Source organism: Paralichthys olivaceus, chromosome 4, assembly GCF_024713975.1.
Source record: "Paralichthys olivaceus isolate ysfri-2021 chromosome 4, ASM2471397v2, whole genome shotgun sequence".
NCBI classification, from domain to species: domain Eukaryota; kingdom Metazoa; phylum Chordata; class Actinopteri; order Pleuronectiformes; family Paralichthyidae; genus Paralichthys; species Paralichthys olivaceus.
Genome location: NC_091096.1, coordinates 1,039,346 through 1,055,235, shown reverse-complemented (window position 1 = coordinate 1,055,235; position 15,890 = coordinate 1,039,346). Strand labels below are relative to the sequence as shown.

Sequence of the window (15,890 nt, the reverse complement as noted above, 5' to 3'; positions counted from 1 at the left end):
GAGCAGCTCAGAGCTGCAGGGGAGTAAATGGAACCTGTGTTGTGCCTCAGTTTGATGATTTACGCTCATTTAAGTTTGTATTCTTTATTTACTGCACTTCTCGCGGACATGTCTCAGGGCTGGAGGGTTTTCTGGATTCTCGGATTCTCACATTAAATCAAATTAAATTAAAAACATTAAAAACACTTGATACTTTTCTGTGAAGTTTGAATTCTGAGTTTCCGCATAACAGGTTATAAGCCTTTTCAAAATAAAACCCCTGTCTGATAAATCTCGTGGCAAAGTCGCTGATACACGTTGTTCTTGTATTTAGTTGATTTCACTAAAGAAAGTTAAAAACATGTGATCAGTAAAAAGATGTGTTTGAGTTTCGTTTTCATATCTAATCCTTTAGAGCCGGAACCCGGCGGGATTATTGTGACAGCTGCGCCACACGCGTTTCCGGTGCGCGGTCAAAAGCAGCGGAAACGCTTCCTGAGCTGCCCCCGGTGTCACCTCGCTCTCGGTCCGGGTTCGCCTCCGGTGCGCCGCCGTTGCTCGGGCTCGGAGTCTCGGGGATGATGATGCTGCTGCCGCTGCCGCCGCGGAGGTGATGGAGCTCGGGCACACACGCGGACAAGTGTCGGACACAGTTTGAGACGAAGAGCCGGAGGTCAGAGTCCCGCTCTCCGCCCGGTGCCGCCCGCTGGACGGGCTCTATCTGGAGCTCAGGCCGGAGGACGGTAAAGAAAGTCGGTGACCATGAAGCTGCTGAAGCCGAGCTGGGTGAGCCACAACGGTGAGGACCCGCCGGACCAACTTGGGCTTTTGTTGTCGGGAGGGGCTGGATCCAGGAGGCTCGGTGGCGGAGCTCCACTCCACTTCGACTCGTTTGTGTCTTTTAAACCGGATTAAAGTCAACAAGTATAAAACGCACCCGGTGTGTTTGTCCCCGCAGCCCCTCTGCCATCTTAATGTTTGCTAACCGCAGCTAGCTGGTTAGCCTGTTAGCTCGTCCCGGCTAGCTCGGATGCCCCGTTAGCTTAACTTGCTGAAAGCCCCAAGTTGTTGTGACTCCATCTTAAACTTCGACTCCTCCACGAAGCCGTTTGGTTTTAGTCTCAGCTCTTCGGGTTCACGTGGAGACACTGACCCGCTGCGGGTGAATCCTGGGAGCTGTCAGTCGGTAAAGTTCTCCGGGAGAGGAGTTCAGGTTCAGGGGGAAGCTAACGAGGTCTCACATGGAAGAATCCAGCTGCTTATAAAGAATCTATGTTTTTAAAGTGTTCAGTTCATCTACATTTAAACCTCCAGTAACTAAAAAACCTTCCCAGAGAATCTGGAATACAAACAACCAGCAGGTTAACGGAATAACGATGATAATTATCATAAGTTTATTTCTTATATCAAACATCTCGTATCTCACAATAACAATAAAGTCACGTAATAAGGAAACGATATTCACACAAGTGAAGTACAAATAATAAAACCCAGTAAAATGTTGTAGTGAACATGTTTCGTTGATAAATTCACTCATAACTGACATATTTATCAGATAACGTGATAATAATGATGATTTGAAAGTCTGTGTTGTTGATACTGACTCGTCTCACACGTGTTTCACAGGCAAACCCATATTTTCAGTTGACATTCACCCTGATGGCACAAAATTTGCGACCGGTGGACAAGGTAAGAGAAATGCTTCACTGGTTTACTGACACTTTTTAAAGCTGGCACTGGATGTTCATCATTATCTGTCATCCTGTGGCCTCAGGTCAGAGATTTATTTAAATGCCCTCCTCCTCCTGTGAGAGGTTTTCAGATAAATCTCCTGAACCTGCAGAAGTGTTTTGGGTGGAGGTCTTATCCTCCGCCTCATGAAACACAAAGTCAGCAGTGTGTGTGTGTGTGTGTGTGTGTGTGTGTGTGTGGGTTTTGTGTGTGTGTGTGTGGGTTTGTTGTTTTTTCTAAATGTTGGTTTTGTTTTCAGGGGAAGATTCTGGGAAGGTGATGATCTGGAACATGGCGCCGGTCCTCAAAGAGGAGGACGAGAAGAATGAAAATATTCCCAAAATGCTTTGCCAGATGGACAATCACCTAGGTAACCTGCGTTATCTGTAATAGCTGTAGTTGATTCCGATCGTCCTGTTGAGCGTAGAAATGTTTGGTGAGCTGTGATACTTGTTGATTGATCCACCACATGTCTCCAGGTAGTTCTGCAAGTCTTCTCTCTGATTTCTTTGGGTTTATTGAGTAAAATACTATTGTGCTGTTCAGAAATGTCTTGTCTTGTAAAGGACGTGTTCTGACGTCAAACTATGGAAGTTAACACGAGTGTGTGTCTCTGCAGCGTGTGTGAACTGTGTGCGCTGGTCCAACAATGGACTGTACCTGGCATCAGGAGGAGACGACAAGCTGGTCATGGTGTGGAGGAGAGCTGCGTACGTTCAAACACACACTGATCAAAAAACGTTTCAGTTGTTTTTATATGGAAGTAGGGATGTAACGATACACACACACACACACACACACACACCTATATACTTAAGTGCAAAGTATCGGTTCTTGTCCCTGAAGAGTCAGAGCTGCACGTTTGTGTTGACTGTGTATGTGTGTGTGTGTGTCTGCAGATACATCGGTCCGAGCACAGTGTTCGGGTCGAGCAGTAAACTGGCCAACGTGGAGCAGTGGAGGTGTGTCACCATCCTGAGGAATCACACCGGAGGTACGACAACAATAAACAATTCCGATTGTACAGACACTATGCTTCCACAGATTAAACAATGTCCAGGTGATTTACTGTAACACACATAAAACACGTGTGGACACATCACAAACTTGTGTCTTGTAACATTTTGACTTGTGACTTTTCTGTAGACTCACACAGTGATGTCTGTGTGTGTGTGTCTGTGTGTGTGTGTGTTATTTGTAGATGTGATGGACGTGGCGTGGTCTCCTCATGACGTGTGGCTGGCCTCCTGCAGCGTCGACAACACCATCGTCATCTGGAACGCTCGTAAATTCCCAGGTAGGAGACTCTGGTCTGAAATTAGAGCTGCAGCGTCACATCTACAACATAACGCTCGACCGGTTAAATGGAGCCGCGGATCGATCAGAACTGTGTTTTTAAACACGTCGTTAATAGAAAATAATGTTATTTAAAAACTGATGTAGTTTCTATGTATTTTCTTTTTATTAATCTGTTCTTTTTGTTTAATCACTATGTTGCTTGTCATTAGCAGGATTTATTTCTTGCAATCTCATCATCCGTGTCCCTCTGTGTCTTTGTGTCTCCAGAGATGGTGACATGTCTGCGAGGACACACTGGGCTGGTTAAGGGCCTGACGTGGGACCCAGTGGGGAAATACATCGCCTCCCAGGCCGACGACCACAGCCTGAAGGTATGGAGGACGGTGGACTGGCAGATGGAGGCTAACATCACCAAACCCTTCAGTGAGGTACGGAAACACACGTTTTCACTTTGTGGAAACGTTCGTGCTCATCGTGTGTTTTCACTCATTTCTTCAGGTTGATCTGTAGATTCTGTCCTGTTACATGCACAGTGTCACACTCTTCTCTCTCTGTCTGTGTCTCAGTGCGGTGGGACGACCCACGTCTTGCGTCTGTCCTGGTCTCCGGATGGTCAGTATCTGGTGTCGGCTCACGCCATGAACAACTCTGGCCCCACGGCCCAGATCGTGGAAAGGGACGGCTGGAAGACCAACATGGACTTCGTGGGACACCGTAAAGCAGTCACCGTGGTGGTGAGGGAGTTTTACCCTCGTGTTCATACATTGAAGATTTTCTTCCTCAGATCTTCTCCACGTTCTGACGTTTCTGTTTCTTCTCTGCAGAAATTCAACCCAAAGATCTTTAAGAAGAAACAGAAGAACGGCAGCTCCCCGAAACCCAGCTGTCCGTACTGCTGCTGCGCTGTCGGCAGCAAAGACAGATCGCTCTCAGTCTGGGTCAGTTTTTAAAGTTTACCTCATGGTTGAAGATTTCAGGCCTCACTTTTGTCTTTGGTGATGATTTTAATCTGCTCAGACAAACAGAGATGATCCATCTCAGTAAAAATATAAACTTATAAAATAAGTATAACCCTCCATATTCAAATGGACGAATGTAATATTCAAGTTCAGATGAATCATTGAGCAGCTCACACTCGACTTCAGTGTACTGACGTCTTCCCTCTCTCCAGCTGACCTCACTGAAGCGTCCCCTGGTGGTCATTCACGATCTCTTCGATAAATCGATTATGGACATTTCCTGGTGAGTTACGTCAACTACACATACACGAGAATCTGTGTCTGGTTCACTTGTCCTCAGACGTAATACTGTAACGACACCACTCACCCAGAAACAGGACATTTTAAAAACTAAAGATTTTTCTTGAGTAAAAGTCAATTTGTGTGTGTCAGGACTCTGACGGGTCTGGGGATGTTGGTGTGTTCCATGGACGGAACTGTGGCCTACTTGGACTTCTCATTGGATGAACTGGGAGACCCACTGAGCGAGGAGGAGAAGGTGAGACACACGTGATGAACTCACATCAGACACCAACACATTGAATGATTAAATACACAAAATCAACTGTCACAGACGGAGAAGAGATTTTCAGCCACAGAAGCTTCGATAGAAAACTGAAACATAAACTTTACTTTGTGAGCACAGGGGAAACTACTACTCCCATGAAGCTACACTTGTGTCTATTGTTCTATCAAGTACCAAAAGAACCCAAATCAAAGTTGTCCTCTCTCTTCCTCTGACGTACAGAACAGCATTCACCAGAACATCTACGGGAAGAGTCTGGCTATAACCAGCACTGAGGCTCAGCTCTCCACCACCATCATCGAGAACCCCGAGATGCTCAAATACCAGCAGGAGCGACAGAACTCGGCCCAGGCCAACGCAGGACTGGGCAGCGCTGGGCCCGAATCCTCCGCCCCCAAACTCAACAGCGTGATGAACGGAGAGTCTCTGGAGGACATCAGGAAGGTGGGAGACTGAAATTAATTATCTTCAAAGGGTCAAAGTCAGAAGTCTGAGGCATTTGATAATGAATCATGATGAACTCATTATAGATTCAAGAATTTTTATCCATTAAAATATTTATTTTACTGACTGAGTCTCAGTTTCACACACTGGAATAAATTAGAGTTATAGAACTTTAACATAACAAGAAAAGAGGATATTGAGAAACATAACTAAACGTCATGTGTTTGTTCATGTTTCATCTGATCTGTACGACAGTACTCCACACTACTACAGTACTCCACTGTACTACAGTACTCCACAGTACTACAGTACTCCACTGTACTACAGTACTCCACAGTACTACAGTACTCCACACTAGATCAATGCTGTCTCTACTTCCTGTGATTGGTCCAAAAGTGAACCAAACCAGGTGTGAAAGAACCTTCAGATATTAGGACAGTAGATGCAGAGAATAGCTGCAGAACCACCAACATCAGAATTGGCACATGTTCAGATATTCATGGTTTTATAATTTGAAAAACTTTTTCTGATATTTTTGGATCTTGAATTTCTCGGATGTGTCATTTTGTGCAGAACCTTCTGAAGAAACAAGTGGAGACAAGAACCGCAGACGGCAGAAGACGGATCACGCCACTGTGCATCGCTCAGCTGGACACAGGGTGAGACGACATGAAACCCCGTCTGACTCTTTAACGTCGTGGTCAGAACTGATCACCTTCATTCACAGGACCACGGAGCAGTTCATCACTGTCCATCTCTCTCTGCAGGGATTTTTCACCGGCTCTGTTCAACAGCGTTCCCATCCTGCCCTCGGGCTCCTCCATGTCCAATCATCTCACCCCTCAGCTCAGCTCTGACTCCAGCCCAGGACAGGCCTCCTGTCTGGGGCTGAGGCCCGGCAATGACCCAATGCTCACCTCCCCTGCAGTGAGCGGGGCCAAGGGCCTGGAGGACAATAAAGATGGGTAGGCAGACAACTTCAGTGTGATTTTCTGTTCTCGTCATTTTTCATGAATATCGTTCTTGATTTCCTTGTCAACTTCCTTCTCTTCATCTTGTTCCAGTGTGAAATCCACTCTGCTGCTCACTTCTGCCTCCAAGATTGAGCCCATGAAAGCTTTGGACTCCAGGTTCACAGAGAGGTCAAAGGCCACGCCGGGGGTCACGGCCGTCATCACCTCCATCTCTGGACTAGTGCCTCTAGACAGGTCTCAGTTCAAGTGAAGTACATTTAAAATGTCATCAATGTGAGGTAGCAGAACTTTGAAAAGAGAAAAACCTGTTTTCAAAACAAACTGAGACTTTTCTGTTTGTCCATCAGGCCCAAAGACAGTATCTCTGTCCTGAAAGACGTAAAAGCCAAAGAAGAAACCAGCAGCGACAGCGAGGACAAGATGGCCGCCATCAACAAAAACCTGTCGTTCAGCAAGAGGAAGCCGGAGCTGCTGATGGACGCAGCAGAGGTGGTGGAGAAGAGGAAGAAGGGACGGCCCAGGAAAGACAAGATAGCCGCTCCCATTGCCCAACCCTTCACTCAGGTAGAGACGGGTGGTCCGGTAAATTATCGAAGAACAAAAGATCCATTTGGTTCCTTTGAAAAACATTAAAGTGAGAATGTGTGTAGCTTGTGGAGATTTTATTACGTTAATAAAAATAATTTTTAAGAACAACTGTAAATTGAGTAGAAAGTTGTATTTAAAAGTCTCGTTCAAGTTTTAGGTGGAAGGTGCTCTGGGAATAGATGCGTGGCGCTCCAGAGAACGATAACGAGTGTGTCGTGCTTCCTCTTCCTGTCAGGTGACTCCTCCAGCAGAGCGGGAGCCGACCAGAGTGACGGCTGCTCCAGCTCCTGTCGCTGTTCTCAGACTCCCGACACCAAAAACACAGAAATCCTTCAGTCTGCAGGTAAAACACCGTCTGATCCCGTCTCGTTATCGGTGGATTCAGTATTTGTGTCCCACCGGAAGAACTTATTTTATTTCTAGAACCACTTTATGTTCAGTTGGCTGCAGGATATCGAACTTTCAGAAATGAAGCCATGCATATTTTAGAATTTTTAGTTTGGTCCATCTGCTAACAATGTAGGTGGTACAGTCATTGATGGAAAGTGTGTGTTTGTGTGAAGGTGAGCATGGAGCCGTCGGTGTTCCTGGAGGTGGAGAACGAGGTGTCGGTGGTGGCGGGTTCGAAGCTCAGTCAGCTGCGATGCTCCAGAGACGGACGAGAGTGGAACACGCTGCTGCCCAGCTCAGTGGTCACCGCTGCAGGAAGCAGGTTCGAGGCTCCGCTCAGACGTCAAGCAGATGATGAGTCTTCAGTCGATTCACTTCTTCTGTTCATCAACAACACAGAATCATTTTTTCCCTGCTCTTCCTCCTCAGTGACGTCCTTGCCGTCGCCTGCGAGGACAGGATGTTGTCTGTGTTCTCGTCCTGCGGTCGACGGCTGCTTCCTGCCATCCAGCTGGGCACACCTGTGTCCGCTCTGCACTGTGCGGCCCACTTCGTCATGGCTCTGACGGCTGGAGCGACACTCTCCGTCTGGTCAGTGCTCGTCCACGTTGATAGTGTATTTATTCAGGATGTGTTACGGGTGGTTGGTCTTTTAAACCGGTTTCACTTTATTTATCTGTTTGTCTTTGCAGGGACGTTCAGAAACAGAAGGCTCTGGTGAAGAACGAGTCTCTGCGGAACATTTTATCTGGTGAGACACGTCCAGGAACAGTTTGTATCATTGTAGGAAATACACTTAGAAACACGAGAACAAGAACAACAGGTTTTATTGAGGTGTTCATTTAAAATGGGTTCTTTCTGTCTTTCTTCATTATTTAAATGTTTGAGATGTTTGACGGATTCATTTATCACAATAATCCTGAGTGAGTCTGCAGAGTCCAGTCGTGTTCTTTGTCACTAAAAACGTCTTGTTTGCAGGTGTTGACATCACCGTGTCTCAGTCTCTGCTGACTCAGCAGGGGGTCCCCGTCATCGGACTCTCCAACGGGAAGTCGTACTGCTTCAGCTCCTCGCTCGAGACTTGGTGAGACGCCGAATGCTGCGCTGGTTTTGTTCTCGCGTTTGTTTGAGCGTCACACGTATGCAGCTGTTGTGAATTATGGACAGAAGCTCCTGAAATTTGGAAATGATAGTTTTTTGCCTTAAAGGTTCAGTGTATAGGATTTAGTGACATCTAGTGGTGAAGTGTCTCTAAAAGAAAGAGTAGAAATAAAATACAAACAAGGCACATGGAGCCAAATCATCTACTACAAGTAATACTGTGTTTTTATATTTGTAGATGTATACATTGAAATGTGTTTTTGTTTTTTATAGTTAATAACCTGTTCTCTGTCTCGCTCAGGACTCTGATAGCAGATAAAGGAGACTCGCTGGTTCAGTGTGCAGACTTCAGGAGCTGCCTACCTACCCATGATGCACCTGTGTCCTCTGGGCCACTGGCTGTGATGCAGGGACGCAACCTCAAGTACGACAGATTTTAGTCAGACTCTCAAACTCAACGTGTCCTCGATTATAAGAGCATGTTTCACACTGAGGCAGCAGAGGATTTAAACCGTGTCTTCATGTCAGTGATGATGATGATGAGAAACTCTCTGGTCCCTGCAGTGCTGGTCGTCTGGCGTCCCGGCTCTCCTCCACTCCTCACCACCTCCAGCAGAGCATGACGCTGGCCTTCCTAGAGAATCAGCTGGCGTCGGCTCTGGCCCTGCAGTCGGCGCAGGAGTATCGATACTGGCTACTCATCTACGCCCGATTCCTCGTCAACGAAGGTTCTGAACCATTTCTGTCTCATCACTTACTACTTTGATGAACGTAATACTGAAGTGTGAAGAGATCAACGCCTCCTCTGACAGTTTGTGTGTCTCCTCCCCCCAGGCTCAGAGTATCGTCTCAGAGAACTCTGTAAGGAGCTGCTGGGTCCCGTCCACAAATCTGCTGCCACGTCCTGGGAGCCCACGACTCTGGTACGTTAGCGACGCCCTGCTGCTCATCGGTTAACACGTTACGACCTGAGGGGCTGGAAAAAACTCTGAAACCTTCTGTCCGAGGTTTGCTGAAGATCCGACCGACGTTTACAAAAACTTTAACGTCTTAACGTAAATAAACCTCATGAAGGTTTGCTCTGTGAGAACGTCCTCTGGGTCCGAACCTTCTTCATAGTTATTCTCATCAGTGAAACTCTGCTGTCATATCGACTTCGCTCCGTCATTGTCTGAAACTCTTTGAAACTCAGACTAAGAGCATTTCGCCTCCATGAGTGTTTCAGGGAGAAGCAGACATCGCTCTCGGTCTTAACGTTATCTTGTCCTCTGTGTTTTCAGGGTCTGCGTAAGCGGGAGTTGCTGCGGGAGGTTTTACCCGTCATCGGAGAAAACCTGCGATTCCAGAGACTGTTCACGGAGTACCAGGACCAGCTGGAGCTGCTGCGCAACAAATAACACTCACACTGACTCACACACTCGGACTCGTCGTGGAAGTAGTTTGTTTGTCTCGGCTCGGGTAAACTCTGACTGTTTCATCAACTTGGGAAGCTTGAAACGCTGTTGAGGCTGAGGCCAGTCACAGCTTTTTACTCACTGGGACGTTTCAGTGCCGTCGCTCACTGGGGACAAATGGGTGCTTCTTCTTCTTCTTCGTTTTTTTTTTTTTCTTCTTATCACATTTGTTCACTAACGTCTTTTGTCTGTTTTCTGACCTATGCACCTCCCTCCTGCTAATCATGAACCTTCGGAGAGAAACGCAGAGACAGAAAAGGTCCTGTCGTCTTGAGCTGAGACGCTCGTGGAAGACGAATGTGAGTCAGAGTGGAGGTAGAGGAGCAATATGCTTGTCCCAAAGTGATGCCTTCAAGTGTCGACGTGAACACACACCAGTTTCTGCCGGGTGGAGAACACACAGCACAGAGGCTGACGTCGCTGAATCTGTGACGGTTTCCTGGCTGCCTTCAAAAGTGACGGACGGAACGCCACAGCGAGAAACTTAACTCCACACCCCCACCGCACTGACGGACAGGATGGATCTCTGGGAAATGGAGTCAGAAAGGGATCTCAGATGTTAAAGTGATTTCACTTTGCTACTGATTCAAATCAATAAAAACGACCGTGTAGATGTTAGAAATCGAACCCAACTGATTTCACGTTTGGTTTAACATGAACATTAATCAGAGTCCGGCTCCGCCCACACTGACACGTTTAACTTTTTTTTTAAAGTCTTTGGCATGGTTGCCGTGGTTACGCCTGGTGAGAGTTCTCCAGCCTCTGAACCAGAGACTTGTGTAAACTGGTTTTAGTTTGAAAACTCTGGGGTTGTGTTTTAATCTGGACCAACAGAAACTGAGACTTCAGTAAACGACGTTCTCTTCCTGATTGGTTCTCATCAGTCACATGACTCCAGCGGCGAAGACAAAGCGCCGCTAACACTTCCACCTCGTCGTCGCTCAGAGAACAGAAATCCCTGCTCTGACTTTTCACCACCGCTGTTCTTTTCTGTAACTAAGCCACGAACTGCAGAGGAGACAATCTACTTCCTGTTTACATCACATGGTCACAAGTGTTGAAAGGACAACGTTTTGTTGTGGACGGAGACCAAATAGTAAAAAAAAAAAAAAAAAAGAAGCTGGACGCCTTTTTTTATTGAAAGACATTTTAAAGTCACGTCACGGCTCAAAAATCAAAAACATCCGACGTTTTGTTAACCGAGGATTTAACAGTGAATGAGCTCAGTCACATTTTGTTGTGATGGATAAATAAAGTTATTAATCTTTATTAAGGACATTTCACATCATATTTTCCGTCCTGTCTCGTCCTGCAGGTGTTTATCTGAACTGAAATGTTTTCTGAAACAAACAAGTCAACAGATTTTATTTGAACCACTTTGCATCAGAAACATTCACGTGTCAGAATCCTCTCCTGCGTGTTCCCGTTAAACTCCGTCACCGTCAAACACTATAAATTCTGCTTGTTTACTCTGAATCAGTGTTCGAGCGTTTAGATCGTAGCGTCGTCTTATTCCTGAGATCATGTGAGCATCAGAGAACCAGTGGAGAAATGTTATATGGATTATTTGGATGCGTCTCTTCTGTAAATAAGCTCGAGTTAGAAACGCAGCCGACACTTTTACAGGCTGATTCTTTTCTTTCTTTTTTTTGTTTCACTTTGTATCGTGTGCCGGTAAAAACCACTGAAAATCAGATTTTCAGGACTTAAGGGGGAAAAGTTGTTTATTTTTGTCTCACATCCATTAACTTGACATTTTAACAGGTTTCAAACTTCACTTGAAGAATTTAAGTTCTTGTGTTTGTCTGCAGCAGCTCTGTGTGTGTGTGTTTGTGTGAATCCCCTCTGTACAGCATTTCTTCTTCTTTCTTTTTTTCTGTTTGTCATTTTTAAATGTTTGTACGAGGCAAATTTCTTTTGTTTCCATTTTCTATAAGAAAAGAAAAAGCGGATCTTTTTTGCTTTTGATGAAAGAAACTTAAAATTAAACAAATGAGGAACATTTGGGCTTTTGGTCGTTTTTCTTCACTCATAAGAAATAATGTTAAAAAGAAAGAAATCCAACCACCGTGTTGAAACAAAGTCAAAATGTTAACGTGAATTTAATTCCAGATATTGTTTTTAAGGTTTATCACATTAACAATTGTTGAACATCACAGATTGTCGGTTTTTGATTTTCAGAAAAAGGTGAAGAATTTAACTGAAATTAGAACTTTTATTTTCACGAGCTAATGATTTCGACACGTGTTTTAAAAGAACCTCACATTGGGCACGTTCAACATTTCCTCCTGTAACTTCTTCATCTTGAATTCTGAAGTGAGTTAAACCCCGAGAGCTTCAACTCCACAACTTTATACGAACAAGCAGCCGCTCACACGACCGGAGGTAATTTAACCGTCACAAGTGATTCCCTCCATCTGAAGCTGGTTCGTCGTGTTCAAAGTGAAACGTATTTAATCATCAGTCTGAGGATCGGCCTCTTCAGGTTCTGAGGGCGGAGGCTGGAGCTCAGAGCTCAGAGGTTGGAGTTGATGCCGATCCAGTGTCTGATCAGCTGGTGAGCGATGGTCTGTCTGGGAGGGACGGTGAAGGTCGGAGACTCGGCTCTGAACAGAGAGTCGATCACCTGCAGAGACAATATCAAATAAGACAGATCGTCTCCTCACGGAATAAAAATCAGTCTCAGGTCAGTTTCATCCTCTGCTGCTCTACATCACTTACGTTCGATGACGATCAAAGCTTTCTTCAGGTGTTACTATTTAACTCAAATGACGGTTTAAACCTTTATTTATTTTGATACCAGTAATTTTACTTTAGTGAAAATGAGTCTTATTGATTTTAACACAGTCTGATGAAGACCATGAGAAACAGCTGAAAGCTCCAGTGAGAGAAACGGGTGAGTTGTAAAGTTCGTCATCAGTAATACTGAAACTTTTTATTCTCATTATTCTGAATATTCTTATCATCGGTAGTTGCAGTAGGTATTTTCTGTGGTTGTACCTGTTGCCGTGGGAACCACCGGGCCTCCTCGATCTCGTTCTCGTCCACCCGGATGTCCGTCGATATGGCGACAGAGAGGCAGCCAATCATGAGGCTGGAGGGCATCGGCCACGGCTGACAGGAGACGTACTGAACGGGTCCGACCTTCACGCCGCTCTCCTCCTCCACCTCCCTCCTCACCGCCTCCTCCATCGTCTCCCCTGCAGGAGCCCGAGGGGGAGGAGGTGAGTTTGTTTGTTTGTGTTTGTGTGTGTGTGTGTGTGTGTGTGTGTGTGTGTGTGTGTGTGTGTGTGTGTGTCAGTTACCAGGCTCGATGAAACCAGCCAGACAGGAGAACATGCCGACAGGAAAGATCTTCTTCCTGCCCAGTAAACACTGGTTTCCATCAGGGTGAATCACCAACATGATGACGACCGGGTCTGAAGACGAAGATACTGAATTCATCATCATCATCATCATCATCATCATCATCATCATCACGTTGACATCATTCTTATTGAACCATGACGTCACAACGTTCAGTGAACGAGCTTCGTTGAGTCCGAGTAAGTTAAGTTAGTTAAACTTGTGCGGATCTTCGTACCGACTCGTGGGTAGCAGGTGTTGTGGACGCCCCTCAGGCTCCTGCAGTCGGAGTTCAGGCAGCTCCTCTTGTGTCCTCCCTCCTCCAGCCTGGTGCTGCTGCCGCACGTCGGACAGAAGCTGTAGCGGCTGTGCCACGCCAGCACCGAGCGAGCCTGAGCCACCACGCCTGGACGAGCAGGAGGACAGAACGAGAGGACGGAGACACGCTGAAGAGGCTGAGCTTCATTTAGAGAAACAACAACAAATCAACAATCACCATCGTCTTCCTCACCGGCCTCTTCCTCGCTCAGTTTCAGCAGATCTCTGTTCGGTGTCTTCGGGAACAAACAGTTCTTTTCTCTGCAGCGTTTCAGAAGCTCAGCCGCGTCTTCATCTGTGCCGACGGCAAACCAAGCTGGAGGCTCCTTACTGATCTCCTGTGTCTGAGGGGAGGAGGAGGAGGAGGAGGAGGAGGAGGGTGTCTTCCTCCTCTCCACTCCTAAGAAGACCAGCACAGTGGCAGGTTTCTGGAGAAGATCTCTCACGGCCTCATATCTGAACCGACACAGCTTTGTTTCCTGTTGGACATAGAATCACCATCAAAGACTGAAGCATGTCTTCGTCTGAGTCAAAGTGCTGACGTCCAACTCGTCTTCAGAACATTAGTATGACTGATTGTTTTGGGTCTCGTACCTCTGTCCCGTCGCCCTCGGAGCAGCTGACCATGGGGCTGAGGCTGGAGAACAGCAGGTAGACAGTATCTGCGTCCTTCTGTCTCACCTCCATCCACTCTTTGTCCGTCCTCTTCGCGCTCAGCCGGTCCAGCGTCTCCCTGCCGAAGTAGTTTTCCTGCGGGACGAGGTCGGAGCCCGGCAGAACTCGCAGGCAGCCGTCGTCCGTCCGACCCAGGAGGTTGGAGATGTGTCGGTGGCCCCAGAACTTGGCGATGTCGTAGGCCGTCTGTGACGAAGCGTTCACGGAGAACTTGTCACAGCTGGAAGACGGAGGACGAAAAGGTTCAAGTCTTGTCTCAGCTTGAACATTTCTTTATATAGAAGTCAAGAATTCAATCAATGGTATTTAAACAAAAAGGAAGAGACAATTAATTAAAAGCAAGACGAGAGATAAGTCTTGAGTTGTTTCAGAATAAAGGCGCTGAACCACATGTGATAAAGTACATTACAGTAGTCCAGGCTCAAATACAGATTTAAAGTATTACAGTACAACTGTGTAACACTGGTGTAATGTCCGTCTCACATCAGGTAGAAGTCAATCTCTGTATTTACTCATATTATGAGGATAAATACTTGTATGTACCCGTGTGACAGCAGCTCCTCCACCACAGGATAGTGTCCGTGGCGAGCGGCGAGCATCAGCGCCGTCCAGCCGCTGTTTCCTGCCTGGTTGATGAGCGAGGGGACGTGGGACAGCATCGAGGTCACCTGGGTGACGTGTCCTCTGGCTGCAGCGTCCAGAAGCTTCTCCAGCAGCTCCTCCTGAGCACTCGGCTGGACGCTCATCGTTCTGCCGGGTCCCTGAGGACGAACCTGGAGTTCAGCTGAGGTGAGGAGACGTTTCCACTGAATCATATATTTAAAAAAGGTTCTAACACCGTCGCAGTAGTACTTGTGCTTTTCTAATGAGAAACTGAGTATTTACAGTAAAGTACTTTAAGTAATTTTTACTTAAAAACGTATTCAGTACATGTTATTTACTAGTAATGGAGTATTTCTTACAATGTAGCTTTAGTACTTTTACCTCAACTATTAGTACTAGTACTTATCACTTGCAATTGTGCAGTATACATTTACATATGTAACAGTTTGTCTTTTACTTTTAATGTAGTACTTTTATTTGCAGTGGAGTATTAGTACGCTACTTTAATTTAAATAATTCCAGCAGATGTTATACTACTGTAATGTAGTATTTGTACTTGTACAACATTTCAAGTGCACGTGTTTTGTGTGGTGATGATACAAATATAACAAGTCGTGTATTGTACAGTAGTATTAATACTTGTACTTCGGTACATCAGCTGGAGGCTGTGCCTTTAAATATGTCGCGCCTCCTCCTCGTCCTCTCATTGGTGGAAACATCTGTCAATCAAATCTCTCGCTGTTACAAAACATTACAAAACAGCTGGAGACAAACACGTGGTTCTGTTTTCACAACAACAACAACAACAACAACAACAACAACATTAACGCGCTGTGGTCTCTGTACTGAGTCATGTGACCTGTCGTTACGTCATCTACGTAAAACAAACCAGGAAGCTGAAGAGAATCTGACGTAACTGCAGAAGATTCAACAACTTTGTTCTCAGATTCAATTAAACCTGAGATTAAACTAAACCTGAGATTAAACTAAACCTGAGATTAAACTAAACCTGGAATTACCCAGAGGATCTGAGATACAACCTGAGTGAATCTGGTTCAAACAAACCTGAGTGAATCTGGTTCAAACAAACCTGAGTGAATCCGGTTTAAACAAACCTGAGTGAATCCGGTTCAAACAAACCTGAGTGAATCCGGTTCGAACCGACCTGAGTCTCGACCTTCGTCCTGAAACGGAAACGACAGAAACGTAGAAGAAGCTTCGACCTTCAGCTTCGTGAGGAAACTCGAGATGCGTTCAAGAGCAGCAGCCACCGTGATGCATTCAGGTCCACACCACACCTCCGTAAAGCACAGAGTTGAACCTGTTACATGAACAGGTGGAGGGTGAAGTCCAGTTCTTATATAATCATTCATTCGTTCATCTTATATAAAGTTTCATTCATTAATATTCAAACCAAACCGGAGATTTTTACATTAAGAGAATAAAACTATTTCTGCTTGAATCC

General features: G+C 45.8%; 2 protein-coding genes across 7 annotated transcripts; one reads left to right on the top strand and one right to left on the bottom strand.

The window, feature by feature from the left end:
- The first annotated feature begins 462 nt into the window (after positions 1-462).
- On the top strand, positions 463-11,486 carry hira (histone cell cycle regulator a). Of its 2 annotated transcripts, none has more exons than XM_069523274.1 (25): positions 463-778; positions 1,606-1,668; positions 1,970-2,080; positions 2,330-2,420; positions 2,610-2,704; positions 2,912-3,007; positions 3,277-3,437; positions 3,576-3,743; positions 3,834-3,947; positions 4,181-4,251; positions 4,401-4,506; positions 4,756-4,977; positions 5,551-5,636; positions 5,745-5,942; positions 6,042-6,185; positions 6,299-6,515; positions 6,775-6,882; positions 7,103-7,251; positions 7,359-7,520; positions 7,622-7,680; positions 7,908-8,013; positions 8,332-8,454; positions 8,595-8,758; positions 8,865-8,953; positions 9,311-11,486. In XM_069523274.1, exons 1-25 carry the CDS (start codon positions 742-744, stop codon positions 9,425-9,427), a joined length of 3,057 nt encoding a protein of 1,018 aa, XP_069379375.1. In that variant the 5' UTR covers positions 463-741; the 3' UTR covers positions 9,428-11,486. The 2 variants fall into 2 exon arrangements, with proteins under 2 accessions (XP_069379375.1, XP_069379374.1); XM_069523273.1 differs by having other exon boundaries at positions 6,042-6,197.
- Positions 11,487-11,679: 193 nt separating this feature from the next.
- nudt12 (nudix (nucleoside diphosphate linked moiety X)-type motif 12) lies at positions 11,680-15,708 on the bottom strand. Of its 5 annotated transcripts, XM_020111393.2 has the most exons (9): positions 15,566-15,708; positions 15,079-15,144; positions 14,366-14,583; positions 13,742-14,042; positions 13,341-13,626; positions 13,068-13,235; positions 12,790-12,903; positions 12,485-12,684; positions 11,680-12,110 (listed from the first exon to the last, which is right to left on the bottom strand). In XM_020111393.2, the coding sequence occupies exons 2-9, from the start codon at positions 15,142-15,144 to the stop codon at positions 12,000-12,002; spliced, it is 1,464 nt and encodes a 487-aa protein (XP_019966952.2). In that variant the 5' UTR covers positions 15,566-15,708; the 3' UTR covers positions 11,680-11,999. The 5 variants fall into 5 exon arrangements, with proteins under 5 accessions (XP_019966952.2, XP_019966953.2, XP_069379386.1 ...); XM_020111394.2 differs by lacking the exon at positions 15,079-15,144 and having other exon boundaries at positions 15,566-15,706; XM_069523285.1 differs by lacking the exon at positions 15,079-15,144 and having other exon boundaries at positions 15,541-15,676.
- Between the last annotated feature and the right edge of the window lie 182 nt (positions 15,709-15,890).